The sequence below is a fragment of the Triturus cristatus genome, chromosome 2_2 (assembly GCF_964204655.1).
Source record: "Triturus cristatus chromosome 2_2, aTriCri1.1, whole genome shotgun sequence".
Classification (NCBI taxonomy): domain Eukaryota; kingdom Metazoa; phylum Chordata; class Amphibia; order Caudata; family Salamandridae; genus Triturus; species Triturus cristatus.
In genome coordinates, this window is record NC_140582.1 from 63,786,588 (window position 1) to 63,809,687 (window position 23,100).

General features: G+C 41.9%; 1 protein-coding gene across 2 annotated transcripts in view; it reads right to left on the reverse strand.

Annotated features, from left to right (window-relative positions):
* The window catches only part of GC (GC vitamin D binding protein), a 293,245-nt gene extending 275,133 nt beyond the window's left edge, over positions 1-18,112 (reverse strand). The window contains exon 1 of one of the 2 annotated variants that reach the window (XM_085641007.1): positions 17,897-18,112. In XM_085641007.1, coding sequence (XP_085497133.1) covers positions 17,897-17,954 — 58 coding nt within the window. In that variant the 5' untranslated portion in view covers positions 17,955-18,112. The remainder of the gene's footprint in view (positions 1-17,896) is intronic. The other variant, XM_085641008.1, reaches the window with a different exon arrangement.
* Positions 18,113-23,100: the final 4,988 nt, after the last annotated feature.

Sequence of the window (23,100 nt, forward strand, 5' to 3'; positions counted from 1 at the left end):
CGCAACCTGGGACCCCAGCGATCGTCTCGGTTTTCCCAGCAGGAATTGGGTCTGGCGAGGACAATTTGATGGGCGCCTACAGACAGTCCATCCAGCCCTGCCACAAACCCCTCAGGATGCAACACGGCCCTGGATCTCCAGGCTCAGGATCGGAGCAGCGCCCACTTCAACATAGCAGTTCCTCAAGGAGGCCAAACTGGATTTGAAGAGCATGAAAGAAAGCCCCTGAGTTCCCTGCTTTGAGTTCTGCCACTGCTGGGGCGATACTAATTTGCTTTCAGCAGGATGCTTTAGGATAGTGTTGGCAAGCCAGGAGCTCCCTTTTGGAACTGGCAGTCTTCCATCTTGCCAGCCAAGCATCTTATGACAAGATCATTTGTGCCGCACAATTCGAACCATCTTTCTCTATTGTCGTTTATTTTTCCAGTAGGAAAGCTGTGTGCAATCCCAACCAGATGTGGATGGTGGAAATGAAAAATAAGGTTGATGGTACTATTGACTTAGGCTCAAATTGTAGATGGCTACGAAATGAGAAATGTGTCTCTCATCAAGGGCACCAAGGGCATACTCATCAATTTGATATTGGTGAATGGGTGCGTGTAAAAAAAGGAAGGTTGGTGAAGACTGGAGAGTCAAAGTACTCCATTCCCATGAAAATTGTCAGAATTGGTCATCAGGTGGTAGAATTATCTGATGGCAATGTGTCGAGTATGAGCAAGGGCGTGAAGGTACACAAGTGTTTATGGTCAAAAGAAAATAGCAACACAGACTGTTCTTTAAATCATGATAGCGGTGTTGGTAGACCACAAGTGGGCGATACTGTGAAAAGAAGTCTGTCATCAAGAGTGAAAGCAAAACCCGATTGGTGCAAAGATTTTTACATGTCAGAGAGAGTGATGGTATGATGTATATTTTCCTACATGCCACTCATTGTCGTTATTTATATATATATATATTTAATTGTTCCAATTCATTTTTCAAGATATTGTGATGTGTTAATGAGTTTACGAATTGTGTTGTTAGATTAGATATTTAATATATTAACTAGACATTCATTCTGTTGGCAATACATTGTATGCATTAACGCTTGTTGCTAGTGTATTATATTTCATGTATTAACGCGAGGGGATGTGTTGTATCCTGACCAATCGTATTGTATGGAATCTGGTGGTAGAATCTGGTAGTTCCGAGATTCCAAACAATGTCAGTTGGCCCAGGCTTTTCCTCCTGAGAGACGTATGTCTCAGTTCACCCTACTTTACCTTTTCTTTACAATAAATAACTTTATATACTATCATCACGCGTGAGTATCTACTTACTGAGGTAGAACTTCACAATAGTCTGTTCCTGAGTGAACATTGTCTTTTTGATTCATTACACCCTGTTTCCTGTGCAGGATTATTGGGTTACCTATCTATTCTTGCCAACATTACTACTGCCATTGTATTTTGTTTTTACAGTATGCTGAGTACCGTTTTTATTAACTAACAAAAATCACTCTTAACCCCTTCCCCGCTCATGACGGAACCGCTCCGTCATGAGCCACGGTTGCCGTGTGCTCATGACGGAGCGGTTCCGTCATGCCACGACCGTTGGCGGCCGCTCTGCCCACGCGGCACTGTTTCCCCGCCTGTGCGGGGGGACAGCGCAACTGAACGGAGTCATGACGGAACCGCTCCGTCATGAGCACAGCTCAACCGTGGCTCATGACGGAGTGGCTCCGTCATGAGCACAGCGCCACCGCGCTGCCCCCCCGCACCCCCCAGCGCTGCGGCGGAATTCCCGCCACAGCGAAGGGTTTAAAAACATGGGGGCATATTAACAAGGCGGCGATAATAAATTATCGCCGCTCTTGAGGCCGTTTTTGGCCGAAAAGCGGCGATAATTTTATCGCCTAATTAGCAAGCTCACGCTAACGCGTGAAATCTTGCGTTAGCGTAGGAAATCCTAACGCCCAGTTTTGCATCTTAATGAGATGCAAAGTGTTATCGCTACTTTCCTTACGCCTGCTGAAGGACTGACTTAGCCATGATATCCTATGGAAGGTGGATATAATGGGTAAGTTTGTGAGTCCCTATCATCAAGCTAACGCCACATTGCGTGAGATTATCGCTGGGTTTCCAGCGATAATCTCACGTTAGGCAGTTAGCGTGAGGATTTTTATCGCTTTTGAGATAAGCGTTGCTAATAGCACGCTATCTCAGCGATAAAAATCCACACTAGCCGGCGATAATTATCCTAGCGCTAAGTACGCTTAGCGATAATTATCACCGGTTGTTGCTGATATGCCCCTCAGAAAGATCATCCCAGACAACTACAACTACTATTAGCGCAAGAGTAGTACTTTTGTGTACCACTTAGATCCGCACTGAAAGAGATCATACAGTTTCTACATAGTCTCTCTTCTCTGGAAGACAGACTGACTGCTGTGTTCTGAAATACTCCCTTTGTTAAACAAAGGTTTGTTCCTTTTGGCCCTAGGTGGGCCAAGAGTGACAATAGTTATCATTGCGAAACAGTAAAACACATTTATAAGAGTTGAGTGTTTTTTGATGGTACCACCAGCACATTCAACCACACATTCTGCAATAAGAAAATACACTACTTGAACCAAGCAGGCTCAAACTGAAAAGCCTCAACCATCGTTAAAACGCTTTTGGAAGATGTAAGCTGATGAGAAGCTTGGAATGCAAAGATTTTCACTCAAGTAAGGATTAGTATTGAATTAGTATAGTGAAATATGAAAGTAATTTGAGTGGTGGATAGGTTAGTCAGTTATTTGGATTCAGAAGGATGGTGGAAGGATAGAAGAGGGAAAAACGTTTGCATTTATATAGCGCTGGTTACCCCTTATAGGGTGTTGAAGCGGTTTATTGGCAAGTAGCACACTACTCAGGACCCCATAAAGGATTAGTGGTGAACTAGTATAGTGAAATATGAAAGTAATTTAAGTGGTGGATATTAGTCAGTTATTTGGATTGAGAAGGATAGCGAAGGGATAAAAGAGGGAAAAATGTTTGCATTTATATAGCGCTTGTTACCCCTGATGGTGTGTTGAAGTGCTTTTTTGGCGAGTAGCACACTACAACGGAACCCATAAAAGGATTAGTGTTTTATATCTATGCCCTTTGTCTATGTTACTGTTGAGCCTGTATGAGTGAGAATGCTTGAATAGAACGTTAAGTGTGGAATGTTGGCTGCACGAGTTCATTGCGTCTGGATGCTGAGCAGACAAGTCCTTGCTCCTGGTGGGGTGTCCTCCTGACCAACATGACCAACATACAACTTATACACGTCTTCCCCTTGGAGCTTATATAGAACTAGAAGTAAACAAGTACCCTTCATGATCTGGTGATTCCTGCCTCCTGACTGCAAATGTATTCGAAGTATAACAAGGTGGCAATGTGTGAAAAGAACGTTTGAGCACATTTGCTGTGGTGGTGAGGTGTTATGTTGCCTTTTTTGTTTTGTGCTGCACTACTACAAAGCGATGTTTTCAGTGCCGGACTTTGGTTGTTTTGATGCGCCCTGTTTTTACTTTTTTGTGATTTTTAAATTGTGTTTTTATTTTGCTTTGTGTATGTTACCGCGTTATGTACACTTGTATACTTTAGATATGTAAAAAATTGCTGCTATATTTCCGGCCAAAACGAACGCATGCTTTAAAGTTCCTGAGACAACCATTTATCACTTTTTAAGGTGGTAAAATAGTGCTGCCTACACTCTTCAACTATTAGTTTAGGCGCCACTCAGCCCAAAACGGTGGCAGATACTGTCTTAACTTAGCTCTCCCAGTGCTCCCTTTATGGGATAGGGTCCATAGAATTTAGAAGTCAGAGATAAGGAAGCAGTTGCCAGAGATACTGCCATATTTGCGTGGCAGCGAAAGCAGGAGAGCGACAGCGAGATAAGGAAGTGGTATACCTAGAAACACTTTTAACAGTAAGTCAGACAAACTCCTTCAGGATACAAAAGTGAAATGCAACAGGGTGGTTTAGTAGGTTTAATCTGCCCTATGTTACTTGCTATATACATGGTGGACTAAAAAAATAAGTTTACAGAAAACAATTGTTTGAATGTTATGTTAGGTTGATTTCTATAGTGCACTAATTACCTGAGAGGGTATGCAGGTGCGTGGGCAAGGACTGTAGGTGTGCGGTCCCAATGTACTTATATGAAGAGCCAGGTCTTCAGTTTCTTGCGGAACTCAAAAAGTGAAGTGGAGGCTCTGATGTGTTGAGGGAGGTTGTTCCATGTCTTGGATGTGATGTAGAAAAATGAGCGACCTCCAGTTTTGCTTTTGCGGATACAGGGTGTGTGCAAGTATGAATGAGGCAGAGTGTAGGTGTCTGGTGGGTTAGTAAAAGTGTAAGCAGATGCTCAGCTATTCAGGTCCTGTGTTGTGTAGGGCTTTGTGTGTGTGAGAAGTTTGAATTGGATGTGCTTGTGAATAGGCAGGCAGTGAAGCTTCCTGAGGTGCGTTGTGATGTGGGTGCAGCATGAGGGGTTGAGTATATGCCTTGTGCCTGTGTTCTGGATGGTCTGGAGTCTTTGTAAGAGTTGTTTGGAAATTCTAGCTTAGATAGTGTTGCTGTCGTCCACCTGCTGGTGATCAGTGCTTGTGTGACGGTTCGTCTGGTGTTCTGAGGCAACCATTTGAAGATATTTCACACATAGGAACTTATCTAGCAAATGAATTATAACGAATATCTAAAAAATGATAAATATGTGGTATACCTGCCACCACAGATGCCACGTTTGTTACAATTTATACAGAAGTACAAAATGGGCCAAATGTCTTTGCATCTTTGTTGCTGCTGGTTGCCTCACATGAAATCAATGGGGAGAGGAGTTGGCCTAAAGGCTAGGGCGCTCGACCTCGGACCTGGGGAACTGGGTTTGAGTCTCGGTAATGACGCTGAACATCCTGTGATTCCGGGCAAATCAATTAATCTCCCCGTGCCTAACAAAAAAAAAATATGAATGTGTGTCCTCATGTAACGTAACTGGTGCTATGTAAAGCTCTCTGATACCCGATTGGATTTGGGTCAAGTTTGCGCTATATAAAGCACAAACAGAATTAGCCGCCTCTCGTGCTGAAACTGCCGCCTTCACAGGCAAGGGGGGAGAAGCTACACAAAAATCTGTTTGGTGGAGGGAATGTCCCACATCAACCATCTACTCCTGTTGTGGTAGAAATCCCCACCCCAGTTCCGTTGGCACCTCCAGAAAGATTCCATGGAAAAAGTAGCAAGTACAGATCTTTCTCACTCAAATATTGTTACACTTCTCCTGTAAGGCCAAAGCGTTTGCCACCAATCGAGCAAGAGTGGGGTTTCTTGATTTCATACCTGCCAGGGGATGCAGCCCAATGGGCAGTACCACTAGTCAAGAGGGACGATCCACTATTATATGAGTGGAATTTGTTTATAACAGAATTCGAGAAGACATTCAATAGGAGAGCCGCCACGTTCTCCGCTGATAAAGAGCTTCTAGAACTCAAGCAAGGAAACCAAGACTTGATTGTTTATCTGAATGACTTTTGTGGACTGGTAACTGAAGCCGACTGGCCAGAGTCTAAACAAGCCGCTATATTTCATCAGGGTCTTTAGGACAAAATTAAGGATGTATTAGCTCAAATCGATCATCAACCTACATCCCGTGAGGATTTAATTAATCTTCTGTTACGATTGGATCATGGCATCAGTGAACGAAAGGTTGAGAACAAAAGAAAGGAAAGACCCATACCGCGGTTAGATTGCCCTCAATCATTCGAAAACAGCTCCTTCGCCTAGACAGGAACCTTTGGAGATAGGAACAGTGCATGCTTCCTTGACACCAGAGGAAAGGGACTTCAGACTTAAAAAGGGTCTTTATCTATATTGAGGAAGAAAGGGCCATTTCATAAAGGAATGCACATTAAAACCAAAAAATCCTTGTACTTAAGAAACAGGTGTCTGGAGTAGCACCTGATAAAACAACGGAAAACGAACATGCTTGAAGAAGGAAGAGGGGCCCTTTCAAGAAGTATCTTCATCCCTTCACTAGAGAGAGCCGAGATGTCGATCAAAGAACATTTCTTTATAGATCTTTGCATTCGGATCTGAGATGAGTGGCAGAGTATTCAGGCCATGGTGGAGTCCGATGCTACCGGTTGCTTCATGGATCAGGACAAAGCTCAGAAACTGGGAGTTTCCTTACAGGAAAAGAAGACACCGGAGGCTGTATTCGCAGTAGATGGAATACGATTAGACTCAGGACTCATACGTTTTATTACGAAAGAACTTGAAGTCCTGTATAATTCTGATCATCTGGAAAGACTGGCTTTCAACATCATCCAAGCTCCTCAGTATGGCGTAATCCTGAGATTGCCATGGTTGCAGTTCCATAACCCGGAAATCAATTGGACGGAGAAATCACTTATATTTGATTCAGAGTATTGTCAAACGCACTGTGTAAGGAAGACAGTGGTCCCCTCTAAGGTACTGGCTCTCCATCATAATATAGCCTCCGCTGCAGAAAAGGAGGTGGTGTTACCTGAAGAATACTTGGAGTTTTCGGATGTGTTCAGCGAGACGAAGGCAGAAGTCCTTCCCCCACCGGCCATATGATTGCCAGATTGACTTGGTACCTGGAGCCCTTATACCTTGTAGGCGGATATATGCTTTAACCGAACCCGAGAATGAACACCTACGTCAATATATAGATAAATATCTATTGTTGGGCATCATTAGAAATTCCAGATCCCCCACAGCTTCCCCATTATTCTTTATAACCAAAGCTAATGGGGAGTTATGCTCTTGTATTGATTACAGGGCATTGAATGCCATCACGGATAAAAATTAATACTTGTTATCTTTGATTTCTGTTCTATTGGAACAGGTCAAAAAAGCCATAATATACACCAAACTCAACCTCAAAGGAGATTACCACTTAGTCCGCATGTGAGAAGGAGATGAATGGAAGGCGGCTTTCAAAACTCGCTACAGCCAGTATGAATATATGATGATGCCCTTTGGCTTATGTAATGCTCCTGCAGCATTTCAGTTCTTTCTCAATGACGTCTTGAGGGAGTTTGTAGATCAATATGTGGTGGTGTATATCGATGATATTTTTATGTATTTATTGGATGAAAAAATACATGGCCAACATGTATGCTCTGTACTACAGACTCTACGAAAAAATAATCTGTTTTGCAAGATTAGCCAATGTGAATTCAGTATCACTACTGTTGAATTTTAAGGAGTTATGCTGACTCCTTCTGGACAAGAGATTGCCGAAAGAAAGATAATGGCAGTGAAAGAATGGCTTAGACCACAGAATATGAGAGATATTCAGTGTTTTTTAGGTTTTGCTAATTTCTACCGTAGGTTTATTAATCAATTCTCAAACCTAGTAGCACCTATCACAAAACTATTACGGAAGAAGACGATGTTTCAATGGATCGATGAGGCTCAAGAGGGATTTTATGCATTAAAACTAGCCTTTGTGTCCGCCCTTGTATTGATACATTCCGACCCAGAAAGACCATACATTGTAGAGGCTGATGCTTCAGAAGTAGCCATGGGGGCAGTACTGTCTCAACGCCACAGAATGACAGGCCAATTGCATCCTACAGCCTACATGTCTAGAAAGCTTAACCCAGCTGAAAGAAACTATACTATAGCCGAAAATGAGCTGTTGGCAATAAAAGACGCTTTTATGGAGACATTTCCTGATGGGAGCCAAACATGTGGTCACAGTCTTTACCGACAACTGTAAACTCCAGTTCATGAAAGCAGCTCGGCATTTAACACTTAGACAATTGAGATGGATGCTGTTCTTTGCCGAATATAACTTCTTGGTGACATATCGACCTGGTAGCGAGAACAAAAAAGCAAACACCCTAACACGTCAAGAATCACAACTAGCACCAGAGGTGTTCCCTACACATGCAATAATTGATCTACAGAAGGTACTCTGTGTAACACATACTGATACCTTTTTGAAGAGAGTAACTCACGGCATCCAGTCTGATGAATGAAAGACTTGGTTGGAAGAACATAAAGAATGGCAAATAAGACAAGGTTTCCAGTAAAGGGGAACCAGCTCCTGATACCTACCCTTCGTTTGCAAAAACAGGTGTTTAACTGGTGTCACAATATACCTAGTGCGGGACATAATGGAACAGAAAAGACACTAGAGAGAATCATTTGCCAGTTTTGGTCACCAGCGTTAAGGAACGATGCTAGTAAGTGGGTGAAGGAATGTGTGACATGTATGCAAATGAAGAGTGATAAAACAAAACCATCAGGGCTTTTACAACTCCTTCCCACTCCAGTAAAACCATGGGAATATATATGCTTGGACTTTATCATAGGGTTACTAAGAGATCAGGGGTATACGGTCATATTGGTGGTTGTAGATTCACTTACAAAAATTGCTCATTTTATCGCTTGCAAACAAATCCCTACAGCAGGCCAGTTAGCCCACTTACTATTGGTTAACAGTTTACGGTTACATGGTTTGCCGACAGTCATTATGTCTGATTGTGGCTCACAATTCATGGCTCGATTCTGGAGGGTCTGGTGTTCATCGTTACAAATCTCATCAAATCTCTCCACTAGTTTCCACCACCAGACAGATGGGCAGGAAGAGCGGGTGAATCAGACCTTAAAACAATATTTACGATGTTGACATTAACACAGAAACATGGGCGGATAGCTTATGGTTGGCAGAGATTGGATACAATAGTGCAATAAATAGTTCTACACAGCATTCGCCCTATTTTTGTACATATGGGTTTCATCCTTGTTTCATCCCTTTCCTGAATCCAATGAACATCAACCAAATCCCAGAGGTAAAGGACAGAATAGGCCATATAAAGAGCACACTGAGGGAAGCACGAAAACCTTTAAGAGCGGCTAAATGGAACTACAAGGCATATGCAGACAAACACAGATGTTCTGGGCCAACATATTAGAAAGGGGACTCTGTATGGTTATCTACAAAGAATATCAGGTTTAAAAAACACAGTATCTTCAATCCCAAATTTAGAGCCCTATAAAGTGATCAAACACATCAACCCGGTGGTGGTGAAGCTCGCTTTGCCGTCTAGTCTCTGAATATGTCCTGCTTTTCACGTGCCATTGCTCAAACCTTCACATACCCATATGAAAATGGTACCAATACCAATATGGGTGAATGATGAACCAGAACATGAAGTGAGGGGGATTGTAGGCTCTAAAATCTGTAGACGGAGACTATGGTATCTGGTGGCTTGTGAAGGTTATGGGAATGAGGAAAATTCACGGGAACCTGCTTCAGGAGTCCATGCCTCTAGGTGGCTCTAGGTTGGTGGCATCCTTTTACAAGAGATATCCCAGAAAACCTCGTGCCAGTTAGTGTTCTCTGAGGAAGGAATGTATCAGCGTGTGGTGCAGCCCCATAAATGACCACTGTCAGAACATACACAGGATTGGTGACTGCCATAAATAGAACCTCATAGCACCTCCCAAACTACAAATCCTGTGATATCTTGCGATATTCTGGCGCACACACGCACGCGTGCGTCAGGGTAAAGTACACAAAAGAGCTTCCAGTCTATTGGAGATGGCCAATTATTCTGGATCCTGGAGAAGATATCGGACATGGTTTTACGGTCTGGTAAGGGCGCAGTGTGCACCAAAATCAAAAGCGTAGTTTCAGCTCTTTGCTGCAATCACTCTGTTTTGTATTTTGTGCGCATCAGACCGTTTAGACCTCCTCTCCAAGGAGCTATTGAAGAGGTGCTTGACTGCCATTTACTTCTGTTGGTGAGCTGCGTGGCTGCGGCTCATGCAGAGTGAACTGATGGTTTGATCAGGCAGTGCAGTGAAAGTTTGTATTTTCTGGCAGAAAAGATGCTTAAGTTCCTCTATAAGAGGGAAGAAAACTATTCTGGTGATGAATCCTTGTATTTTTTCGGATCATGTGACTTGGTGCCTATCATTTTCTAGTACCCGGGGATCATGGTGCTATTTTTGAGTGCTGTAAACTATCTTTTGTTTCCATACTGGATTTTCTATATTCAAAGAACAATTGTTACATTTGGTGCTATGTGAGTAATAGGCATCATTTTAACATTTGGTTGTTGTCTGTATTTCTGCCTATTAACAAGGGTTGTTCGAGAGCACCCGGATGTCAGTGACTCTCCGCCCCTGTCAGATGTTACATCTACATATTGTGGGTAGGTGTATAAAAGATAGCTCCCCCATTTCCAAGAGTCATAGTGTCTGATTAGGTAAGAGACAGAAGAATTCTATTTGAACATGTTGTTTCCTCTTTCTGTTTTTCTCCAGCCTAGAGCATGATGAGTGGGTTTCATTGATCCGTGTGTCCTGATTTCAAAGGCAGAACCCACATTTTATTTCAGGTATCTCTAGCTTCATGGCATCTACTACACCTTAGAACTAGGGAGTAAGCATTTCTATATGTGTTATCATTGTTTTCTATTTTATAGGTATTCTTTCCTGCTGTTCCCTACCTTACCTTCCCCCGCTTGATCACTTCAATGGTCTCTAACCATACAATCCAGACATTGGGGCTATCAGGAGGTGGACCACACTCAGCATCATCCGATCCTGAGGATAAAAGGCCTTGACAGCATGAGGCTGGTGAAACAGTCAAAACAGTCTGTTGGTCAGACCTAAAACACACAGAAATATAGCATAGGGAACAGGAGTGCAGGGGGTCCTTGGCTCGCATGCATAATACCTACAGCACTAGTAAAGAGTGTCACAATCTTCCCGGAAATACATGGAAGGAATATGCTACTGCAGGGTCAGTCAGTACAAGCTTCCTTCAAAGACAAGAAACTTATGTGGCACTGCAGGGCCAGTGCAAGTTAATTTTAAAAAATGGAACAAGTGTGGCACTTCAAGACCAGAACAAGCTTCCTTCAAAGACATAGAACAAGTGTGGTATTACAGTGCAAGTGCAAGCTTCTTTCAAAGATATGAAAAAAGCGTGGCACTGAATAGCACCATTTAATGCCTCCCTTCGCTACAACGAACAAGCTGCATTTCAGATTTGGTACAGGTGTAAGGAACAGCATTGGGTTGTATGAGTGCAAGCTTGACTCACACACATTGCAAGATTTCCACATACAAAACAGGTACAGCATCGGGCAGAAGTACACGTTTCCCGCTCACACATAATACATATACCAATCTGGCCAGAAACAATGTAAGATTCCCTTGTATACACATAACATGGACAGCATCTCCATCTCCATCAACAGCCCAAGCCTGTGTGTAAACACACATACACAATGTGCAGTATTTGACAGCAGCATATGTTTCCCTCACATAGCACAGGTACGAGGCGGACATCAGCAGTGCAAGCTAAGGTATCCTCACATTCAAAAGAGGTATGACTTTGGCAGCAGCCTCTAGGATTTGTTCTGGAACACAGAATCCCCAGAGTAAAGTTTAGAGTTGTGTGAGCCACTGAAGGCTCAAACCAGATCCTAAGCTCTGGTTAAGCTTGAAGTCAGGTCCTCTTGAGCCCTTGAGTTCAAAATGAGCTGAGCTTTATTGTGGCTTGTCCCTGCTAACCACGCTGTAACCTCATGCACCAAGAATGACGAAAAAGCATTACATTTTGGTGTGAAACAGGAGCAAGGAAGGGATACCAATCTAGTAGCTTAAGTACATAATGTGAAACCAGAAAATCTGGGATCAATCCCGACTTGGCCACTTGAAGAAACTGTGTGATTCTAAGTAATTATTTTATTTTATTGTGCCTTCAATTTATTTCATTATTGCATATGTGAAAACATTGAAATATATGAGAATGTGTGCGGTACAAAATTATTTCTTGCATTTGACCTAATGGACTCAAATGTTGCTTTATGTAAAATAAGTATATATAACCTACATTCCATTCAAATTTTCTTTATTCGATTTGCAGTAACAATCATAAAAGCACAGTACAAACAGTTAAAATTTCAAAAATCTTCAGTAAATACGTGAGCTATCCAGAAGCTACAAATTCATATAGAACCATAAAACACCTTCGATAAAAAGCTAGATAAATAGCAGCCCACATTAAAATTATCTAAATTTGCAAATAGAGTGATGCTTGTCTAGCTTATTTAAAATTTAAAGGCAAAAAATGAGAGACATTTGAGAATAAGGAATAAATGGATTAACAGTGTAGGGGCTCACCCTAATAAAACCTAACAAACAAAAACCTCAATTTTAGAGTCCACTATGTTAGAAGGATATAATCGGGCCACCTAAAACTATTAATCTAATCATCATCATCCTAAATATCTTTATACAATGTATGTATACAATCGTAGAAAGCACATTATTTAGAAAACGTATTAATAAAATAACGCTATAACACAGAATTCAAGATATTTCCACAAATTAGCAAACTACACCCCTGCCAGAAACCGGTATAAAAAACAGCAGACCTTAGGCAAATCTAATTACTGCAGGTACAATAAGGCAGGCTCACTCGATTGTAATTCAAAGGCACAAAGAGAGGGTGAACATACTTTTGGCTTAAGGCTGACCAGTTAGGAGAAATAAAAACAACGTGTGGGGCAGTAGTCAAATTACATGTGCAAAAAGAGTGATCTGATGGTTTATGCCACCCCTTTAACAACTGCGGAAACAGGTTTAATCGAAAGTACATTAGTCCAGAGTTTAATACTACATTTCCATTTTATTCATGGATTTTACCATCATGAAGTGCTTGTAACTGTCTTTTTGTTGGGGCGCTTGCAGCCTTACCTCTCTAGTGGTTAGCCTAAAAGTATCTTTGACCCAAGCTATGTCCGATTTACAGATCAACTCCGGAGTGCTGAACACCTGCGGTTTGTCCAATGCCCCTAGAGTTGTTTTGCCATAGCTTAGTCATGGTATGCAGTGGCTCTTATCCATATTCATACAGTCAATCACAATCTTTCTATTGGATTCTAACTCAGTCTTCAGCCATATAGAGAACCAAAGACAAATTGGGTGGACTTGAATAAAATCAGAAATAAACTTTGCTCTCATCTCTTTGTGCATAGTTTCCTCTGGAACACTGGGAAATTCATAATAACTTCTTAACAATGTGTTTTCAGTGGTCTGTATTGGGCGACAGGGTTAATATCCCCAAACGTCTGCACCAAACGCCAATCAGGATGCACTTCACGTTATAGAGATGTGATATAGATTTAATGTGTCTATGTCTTAGGCGCTTAGCAAAGGAATCTATGCCATGAGCTAACCTGTTAAAAGATTGTATATGCACGCTTACCAGAGGTCCCTAATTTAATTGATTATCCAACAAAATACCTAAATAACAAAACCTTTTCGCTATCCCTAGACAATGGTCTTTAATGTAGTGGGTTATCGATTTGACGTTTTTTGGGCCTATTATCATAATATACGACTTAAGATAATTAATTTTCAGTCCTTAATCCTCCATAAATTCGTAAAGAGATTAAATGATAACTGTAAACCATTTGATGTCCGCGCTATAAGAACAGAGTCATCCGTATAGAATTATGCAGGGACATTCTAGTTCCAACCTTTGGCATGTCCCGGCAGTGTTCTCTTAAAAACTGGTATAGTATTTTAATATACAGGATAAAGAGCGCAGGGGCCAAAATACAGCTCTGATGGACCCCCCGCCCTAACTGAGAGTGTGTAGTGCATTCTCCTGTGGGGCTAAACCTCACTGAAGCCTCTAGGCCCATCTGAAGATGTAGCAGAAAGGCTACAAGGGCATCATCCACCTCCATGTCCCTCAGCACAGCCCACAGTTTAGATCTATCCTCTGTGTCAAATGCTGTTCTGAGGCCCATGAAGGCCAGGTGGGTGCTGCCTTTTTTAACAGTTGTATATTTATTAACCACCAGATAGAGATTAACATTCTGTTCAATTGTCCCCCAGCCTGGCCCAAAGGCATATTGGATATCGGACAAAATTTCTTTGCAATCAGAATAGTCCACCAATCGTTTTAGGAGAATACTGCCCAGAACTATCACCTCAGCGTCTATTAATGATATAGGCTGGTAGTGCGCTGGGTCCTCTCAGTTGCCCTTTTTGAAAAACAGGCACAATAATTGATTGTTTCCATGATGTAGGAATATGGCCACGGGCTACAGAATTCAGGTGTTGAGAAATTAGTGGGGCCCATAGGTCCTTACATAATTTAAAAAGAAGATCTCCGGGTACCCCATCTGGTCTTGGCGCTTTCCCAAGTGTAATTTCCACTATGCCTTCTCTTACCTCCTCTATTTCAAATGTAAGCAGCGGCCCTCACTCTGGAACTGGATAAGAGCTAGGGTTGCAGTCACTGGAATAAATATTTTCAAAGTGCACAGCCCAGTTCTTGGCTGGGATGATTTGTGTCATGTCTGGTGGGGTTATTTCACTGACAAGAGGACGGTTCTCAACTCTCCATAAGGCTAGACTATTTCTCTCTTCACGCGCTTCCTTTAATTCCTCCCATGCTATTTTTGGCTCTTCCTATCCTTGCATGCTTGCGCATAATTCCTTCTGGCCATGTTAACAGCCAGCGTATTCCTTGGCTTTTGTTTAAGGGCCTGCTTTAAGTCCTTATAAGCCTTCATGTAGAGCTTGTCAAACCATTTGGGGCCTTCCTCAGTAGATTTCAATTTAGGACTAAGAAGAGCTTTTTGTACCGCTCTGCAAATATTGGAGTGTGTGTTTCAGAATGGCCTGGTCTGGAGAGTTGGGGTTTAGACAGGCCTCATAATCATGACTGCACACCTTAACCAGTTTGCAAAAAAATTCCTTAGGGACAATCCTGCCCCAGCCTATCCACCTGCCCTGCTCCTTTAGTATAAGGGGATTGCTAAAAATGTTAGAAGGCTTCTCGCCTATACCACTCGAGCCAAATTAAGTCAAAAGGGGTAATGGTCACTGAAAATACTCCAAAAGGTCCTAATCCCACTAGAAGTGAGTACATATTGACAGAAACATAGATAAAATCAATGGTTGAGGTCGCTCCCCTAACCTTAAGGGTTTGTACTGTTTTATGTGAGCCATAATCCTCAATCCTTAATAAATTAATATGATTAAATTCTGATAGGAGGAGGTTAATCATATCACCCTGGGGTGAAAGGCTAAAATGAACCTGTTTGCAACCCACTTGAGGGTCTGTGTCCTTCGGGAAACAGCCTTTACAGAGGAAACGTTACAACGCATGCCGTTACGACGTGAAAGGCTTGTTGCAGGGGGTAGAAGGTGTTAGACTTAACTCCAACACCTTCCCTACTGTTGCACACATTGGATTTAGAATAATAATTAATACTATTCCAACTTCAAGCGCACCCCTGACAGCAAGTCGGGGTAAAGGTATGCGTTGTAACGGCATGCGTTGTGATGGCATGCATTGTAGCATCATACAGCCGTGTCCCTTTTGCTAATAGTACAGGTCGTACATGAGTGTAAATTAAAATCCCCCAGTAAAGTAATAAAAGGGAAAATCAGAAAGTCTGTTAAAACCTTTTAAAAAAACATTTCAGCTCAACTTCCAGAGCAGCCTCTGAAGAGGGTGAATTATAAACATTTATGGTTGCACTCACCACCCTTAGGCTACACACTGACTTGCCTTGTAGTTCACTAATGGAATTGTCATCGGAGTAGGGTTTGGGCATGAATGTTTCTAAGTTCATGTTTAAAAACTATCATCTTCAAAAAAAAACACACTCGAATGCAAGAATTAATCTGATGTACTATGATGAAATGCTTCGCAAAGAATTATACTTTTTTTGAAGACACTTTATCAATACTAAAATCAATTTATCAAGCTACACAAGGCCACTTTGCATGGTCATGCATGGCTAGATGAATCTAGAGTAATGCAAGGCAGCGTAAATCGCTACCTTGCGTTAACCTTCACCAGGGAGGTATTCCATGGGTGGAGCGTGGTGGTTCCCACGCATCCAACCATGGATTTTGGTGCATTCCCAGATTTACTATTAGTTGCAGATCTGGAAGGGCGTCAAATAGCTATGTCTCCCCAGGGGAGGCGTAACAAGGAATAATATCTTTAATTCTCCTCTTTTTTTCCTCCTTCTACATGGGAAGAGGAAAATGCCTCTGAGGATTGTTTTTGTGAAGGAAGGTTTCCATATGTGTTTTTGGTTAAAAATCAATTACATAGGTAAAATTCTTTATAAGCAGTAAATGTGACTTGCATTTTTGGAAAGCTTTCATAATCTCTTGTCTCCAGTTTTTGCCTTTGTGCAAAAATATTTATTGTATTGTTTTGCATTATGGTTCATCATTTATGTAGTGCGTTCCCAACACTGGTTTTGCCTCAAAACTCTGTCTGGTGCCTGTTAGGTTGTTGCAACCCTGACTCATACCTAACACAAGCCAGTCGTTGGGTGGGTGGGCGGTGGCAGGATGTGGTGGTGGAGGGGGGAGTCGACAGACGATGACAAGGGAAAATAAAATATATATTTTTTAAATACCACTTACCATGTGCTCGCCGCATCGGCGAGTCAGCGATGCGGCGAGCGCACGGTAAGTGGTTTTCTTTTTAGCATTTTTTTATTTTCCCTTTCCCTCGTCGTCTGTCGACTCCCCCCCACCCCACCACTCTTACCTACACCGGCCGGCACTGACACATGCTGGAACAAGCCTTCTTCACTCCATACCAATTTCAAATGATGTCTTTCTTCACATCTAACTATTTAGCAGAGCAGAAATAGTACTTTTATTGATTGGTGCAGCCAAGTGGCCACGTTTTTAAGCATTAGAAAGAGGACAAGTACTTCAACTCTTCAAAGTCACCCTCTCGCTGCCCTCAACTCAGCACTTAGTTGTGATTTCTACAGTACTAAATATTAAACACGACAATATGTTGACGAAAATATTAATCATTAAAACACAATTATAAAGTACAGTGCAATTAAATATTTGGCTAAAGAAAATAATTCAGTAGCAAAAAGAAGCACATATGTGGGCCTATTCACAAAGGCTTTTTTGAGCGCATAAAGTAATACTCCTGTAGTTCTCTTCTACATATTCCTACAATTCTGATTGAATTAGCACCAGAACCTCACAAATGGGACTAAAATGGGAATAGTCAGAGAATAATTATATAGAATTTGTACGAATAGAAAGAACTGTGCCTTCTTTGCATGTTGGAGGTGTGGGGCCGATTCATAAACGCATGTAAGGGTACATGTACATAAACATTTTCTGCAAGAGGACATTTTACGCACTCCAAAATGCCCTTGTGAACAGACTCATGGAGTCCGGGCCAAGTGGTGGGTGAGGAAAGCGGGAGGCCTGACTGCCCCAATATTCACTTTGGCATTCTTTGACAGTTGTGTTAAGTTAATTTGGAATATTTTGTGCTCGAAATAATGAGCAACTCTGATTTAAGCTTTGCTCGCCATGCTGTAAAAAGTCAAAGGATTTCTATTAAAACATCTGAGTGACAATCAATGCAGTTTTAGCACCAGGAACAGAATATTCGCACATTCTATGCCACTATAGAGGGCCCTTTACAACCCAATCCCTTTTCTAAATGCGGAAAATAAACTATCACGTGTTAATGCTTTTCGAAAAAGTTCTTGTTGAAGCCCTTGGGGAAGATCCAGTTGACAAGTTACAAATGGGTTCTCCTGACCCACCTGTGGCACATGTGTTTAATTACGTTGGAAGAAAAAAAACTTTATGGAAATTCCACTTGTTCATAATAAAAAGCTGAAACCAATAGGCATCTTTAGACATCAACTAATTAGACAATTATTGACATTACAAATCAGCTCTAATATGCAACCGCCATCAGCTGGGATTTCCACCAAGGGTGCTCTGTACAGACAACCATATTATGAAGCAGTAACTTAAAGACATATTATGACTACTTGTTCATATGTTTGGAGTCTTACCTCTGTAGTCTGCATTGGCGACAGATAGAACAAACAGTATCACAAGTGCTCCTTTCATTGTGCCCTAACTCCTGTGCAATGCTGTGATTTCCTCCTTTAATGGGCTCCGTGGGGTGTCTGTGAACGTTTCCTTATTTTTCGATTTATACCACACTTTCCAGAACCTTTAGTAAATGATTGCTGGAGGGACAGGAGCAGGGGCACTCATCCTTGACCCATGGGAGTGCTAAAAAAACAGAGAGGGTATAAAAAAGCAAGAGAACACACCGAAAAGCTGCCCAGTCCTGATACACATTAATAATTAACCAGGACAAGGATTGTCTCAAAACTACTGACCTAAAACGTGTTTCTGTGAAGTCATACATCACCGATATTGTTTATTTCTCTTAAAATCACAGACTACAAGGATTTTAAATTAAGAGCTTGTTTAATCGTGTGGGGGGGGGGGGGGGTGTAGGTTAAGAGTTTGGATGTGCAGGCTTTGGGTGAAAAGGTACTCGTCACCTTACTGAAAGACCATGTGTAGGTATACATGTAGGTGACTTACAAGGAATAAGCCTAGGTACATAGCAAAAAGAGTGCTGCACATGAATGGGGGCTATACAGTTGGTTAGTCAGACATAGGAGGAGGGCGATGCAGTAGGCATGGTTGTGGTTTACAAAAAGGGAGCAATGCCGAGGTGAGGCTCAGATGGAAGTATAAGGGAGAGGAGAATGGGAAGCAAGTCTAGCAAAGGAGTAAACATCTACAGAGTGTGTGTTTGGTTTTAATAAATCTCAAGATGGGGATTGAGGTTTATAAAGGAGAAAAAACCTGTAGAAGAAATTTCAGCTTTAATAAATCTCAGAAATGGAGATTGAGGTTCAGAAAGGAGCAACAATCTCTAGAACAAATGTCAGGTTTAATAAATCTCAGAAATAGGGATTGTTGTTTAGAAAGGAGCAAACACTAGGAGAAGAAACGTCAGCTTTAACAAATCTCAGAAATGGAGATTGAGGTTCAGAAAGGAGCAACAATCTCTAGAAGAAATGTCAGGTTTAATAAATCTCAGAAATAGGGATTGTGGTTTAGAAAGGAGCAAACACTAGGAGAAGAAACGTCAGCTTTAACAAATCTCAGAAATTGAGATTGAGGTTCAGAAAGGAGCAACAATCTCTAGAAGAAATGTCAGGTTTCATAAATCTCAGAAATAGTGATTGTGGTTTAGAAAGGAGCAAACACTAGTGGAAGAAACGTCAGCTTTAACAACTCTCAGAAATGCGGGTTGAGGCTGTACCCCAATACCTTTCATCTAAAAGTTCATAGATGCATCTTAAAGCTCAGCACTAAATATGTGACTGTACTGAACTAGAGTAGTGAATATTTATGATAGTGGGCACAGTTTTTACTCCAGATGAGTGCTGCTAATAAATGACATGAAGCAACCACCGTGCAGCTGCTTCAGAGCTTTATCTGTGCATGACTTGGATCTTGAATATGACGCTGGGAAAAATACTGTCCATCGTTAAGATTGGGTTATGGTTAAAAATTGGCCGACAAAGACCATGAGGACTACAGTGCAATGAATACTGTGGCCAAAAATACTGCATGCTAAGAATAAATAATGGCCATTGCGGCCCTGTGCAATAGGATAACGCCCCCTGGTTATTTATTGTGTCTTCGAATAATGGTCCTCAGAATACTGGAGCCAGATCAAGCCCACAGATTACTGGGCCACAAAAGTAGTAGTAGAAACAGTTTCTGTTATTTCGAGTGACATGAATCTCAAAGTGAATGGCGGTTCTCAAGCAGCTTCTCTGCGAGGATGCCAGGAATTATGGGGATTTGAACTTTCAAAACTGTAGAAAGGTAATAGACACGACTAAACACTGGACATGTTTTGCCTCATAGGAGTTATGTTTTCTTCCATGTTTCATGGATCCAATCATTTGATGCTCTTGGTGGAGTGCATCAACATGAAATACATTAGGCATATATCACAATTGTTCTAGGTTGGAATATTCATCAAAAACTGGATGCTAAGAAAAATAAATACATTTGTTAACTGAAGGCAGGATATACTTGGAATTGAAGACAATTTGGGGAATAAGTGAGTGCCGCCTGCTAGCTACTATGGTTAATTCATGGGCCTCACGTGAGATAGGAGGCCACATACAGGAGCATGATGAATGTTTGAATTGATTATCGTGGTTCAAATGGCTACAAAAAAATAGTGCTACTAATTAGGAGTACATTTAATAACCATACCCCCTCAGATCTCTGCTTTTGATAGTTCACAGTTTAGTGACTCTAAACGAGCACGGATTTTGATTCTTCACAACTTCAATCAGAGCTCTTCTCTTAATGTAAAAACACGCCTGGATTTCTACTCATGATAACACTGAGACTCGCTTAGCACTGTGTTCTCAATAACAAAAATGCATTCAAAGCTCTATAATTGACCCTAGAGTGGCTCAGAGCTCTACTCACCCATGAAACTTCTCTTAATAATGGTCAGTCCCTTTCAGTACTTTGCCCTTCATGATGCATCCACAGTTTTGCTCCATATAACACTGACACTAACAATGAGCTCTACTCATTAAAAAATACCCGGCCTCTCTTGAATATTTGCACATGAGAATACCAAAACTCACACTATCTGCTCCTGATAAAATCCAGACTCACTCATAACTCTACTTTTGTTAATAAGATAGATAGACTCTTTCATGTCTTGTATTCGGTTCAGATGCAAGAGTGGATTGGGCCTGGTCAGCGCTTACCTTTGGACTTAGAAGAAGATGTCCAAGTAGGGAGCGTTGTTGAGGGGGAGCATTGGGTGGAAGCCATCGTGAAGATTTCTAGATTCAGACTGAGTCTCATTTTTGGAAGTCTAAAATCTCCAGGCAGGAGGCTGTAGCTGAAGACAGTTCCACAGCTTGGACACCCCATTTGCGAAGGAACGCTGCACAGGATTTGCTGCTGCAGAGAAGAAGATAGCGGGAGCAACCCCAAAGTCAGGCTGACCAATAATGCACCATGGGTGGATCGACGAGCAGGTTGGTCCCAGTCTCCACTTGGTTCTCAGAGTAATGTTTAGTCAAAGAGTTTCCAAGTTTGGGATTGTGGCTATCTGGGCACCTTTAACACCACAACCAAAGGTCCATGACTGGTGGTACACCACTTGGGGTTTCAGGAGTCACTCAGGCTGGGTCCAGGTGCAGGTTCAAGATAGTGGGAACATTTTGTGTCGCTGTGGCTCTGAACAAGAGGCCAGAAAACTAGTCCTTGGAGTCAACCTGGTAGTCCTAGGTGCAGGTGAATATGCAGGGCTCAAACAGCAGGGCTGGCCTCTAAGGGTTCAAGGCAGCCTCCAGGTAGAAAAACAGTCCTGCCAGGTACAGCAAAGCAGTCAAAATTTTCAAAATTGTAATTAAAAATCCAACTTTGCCATTAAAAAGGATTTCTCATTACAATTTCATAGATACCAAACATGAATTGGCTACCTGGTCCCAATCAAAAGTTAGCAGTTATTAAATGTAATTAGGCAACCCAATGTTATCCTATGGGACAGGTAGGGCTCACAGTAGTGAAAAACAAATTAAGGAGTTTTTCACCACCAGGACATGTAAAACCTAAACGTGCATGCCCAACCTTTTAATTGCAATGCACCCTGCCCTATCAGCTACCTAGGGACTACCGTAGGGGTGACATATGCAATAAAAGGGGAGTTTAAGGCTTGGCAAGGGGATTATATTGCTATGTCGAACTGGCAGTTTCAAGCTGCATTCAGTCTGCAATGATAGGCCCGGAACATGTTTGAGATGCTACTTAAGTGGGTGGCAAAATAAGTACTGCAGGCCCATTAGTAGCATTTCATTTACAAGCCCTGGGTATATGGTATACCACACAACATGGGACTTATAAGTAAATTAAATATGCCAATCAGGTGTAAGTCAATTAAGCCATGTTAGTGGAGTGAGCACAAGCACTTTAATACTGATTAGCAATGGTAGAATGCACAGAGTCCCAAGGCCAACAAAAACAGATTTCGGCAACAAAAATGGACTTAAGTGGGCAAAATGTTTGGGGAAAGACCACACTAAAGCTGACAGCTCTAACAGCCCTGGTTAAGAAAATTGCTCAATCAGAACTCTCCTTGGTATGAAATAGTCATGCATGCTCTACACCTGGTAATGTACTTACATACTCATAGCTCTGCTTTAAAAAAAAACATATTTTATTAATTCTCCAACAGCTGTAACAAGCAGCTGATGGAGGGCCACCGGCAAACATTGTCTTGTCTGATAACTCCAGGTACACTTTATAGCAATACGCACAGAAAATGGTCATTAACCACACATTGAATATATATTTGACAGTCCATTGGAGCCCCCCAACCATATTGTCTGGCCCTCGTTTTGCCCATGTTGCATCGTTTCTTTCCTCACACAGCCTCCCCACACCTATCCACTCCTATCCCACCCCCAGTCTCACTGTACTTCTTTATGTGTATCCTGCTAGTTGGACCATATTTTGTCAAACTTTCAGGGGTACCCTCTCACCTTGTAAATAGTGGCTTCAGCTTATATCCACCAGTTCATGTTGTTGACTCGGTTGTACTCTGTGAAATTCGTACCCCCCCGTCCCCCCATAGCCATATAATATATCTTTTTGCCACCACCAGGGCCATGTTACAGAAAATTAAATCATATTTAGATAGTGTCACATCTCCCCATAGCCCTAACAAGGCAGTGACGGCGTGAGAGTGATCTGACCCTCCACCACCTTTGAAATGTGGTGCTCATCCTGCAACCAGAATGTGTGCAAGTGAGGACAACTCCATAGCGTATGAACTAAAGTCCCCCTCTATCCACAACCGCAGGTATCTGTCGTCATTTGCTCTACTCATCTAATGTAATCTGGGACTTGTATAGTAAGACCTATGTAGAATCTTGAATTGCACTAGTCAAAACACTGCTTTAATTGCTACCCCCCTAGGATATCGATACGCCCCTGTCCAATCCATGTCTTCCAGGACTCCTGAGTCTTGTTCCCATTTAGCTTTCAGTGTGGCTAGTGGAATCGACAGTTCACCACAAGTGTTCGGTATATGCGTTTGATTGGATACTCAGATCATATGGTTTTGAGACTCTGTCGTATGCTGATGATACCCAGCTGCTCGTTACTTGGGACTCTGACCAGGATGATGTTCAATCCCGTTTTA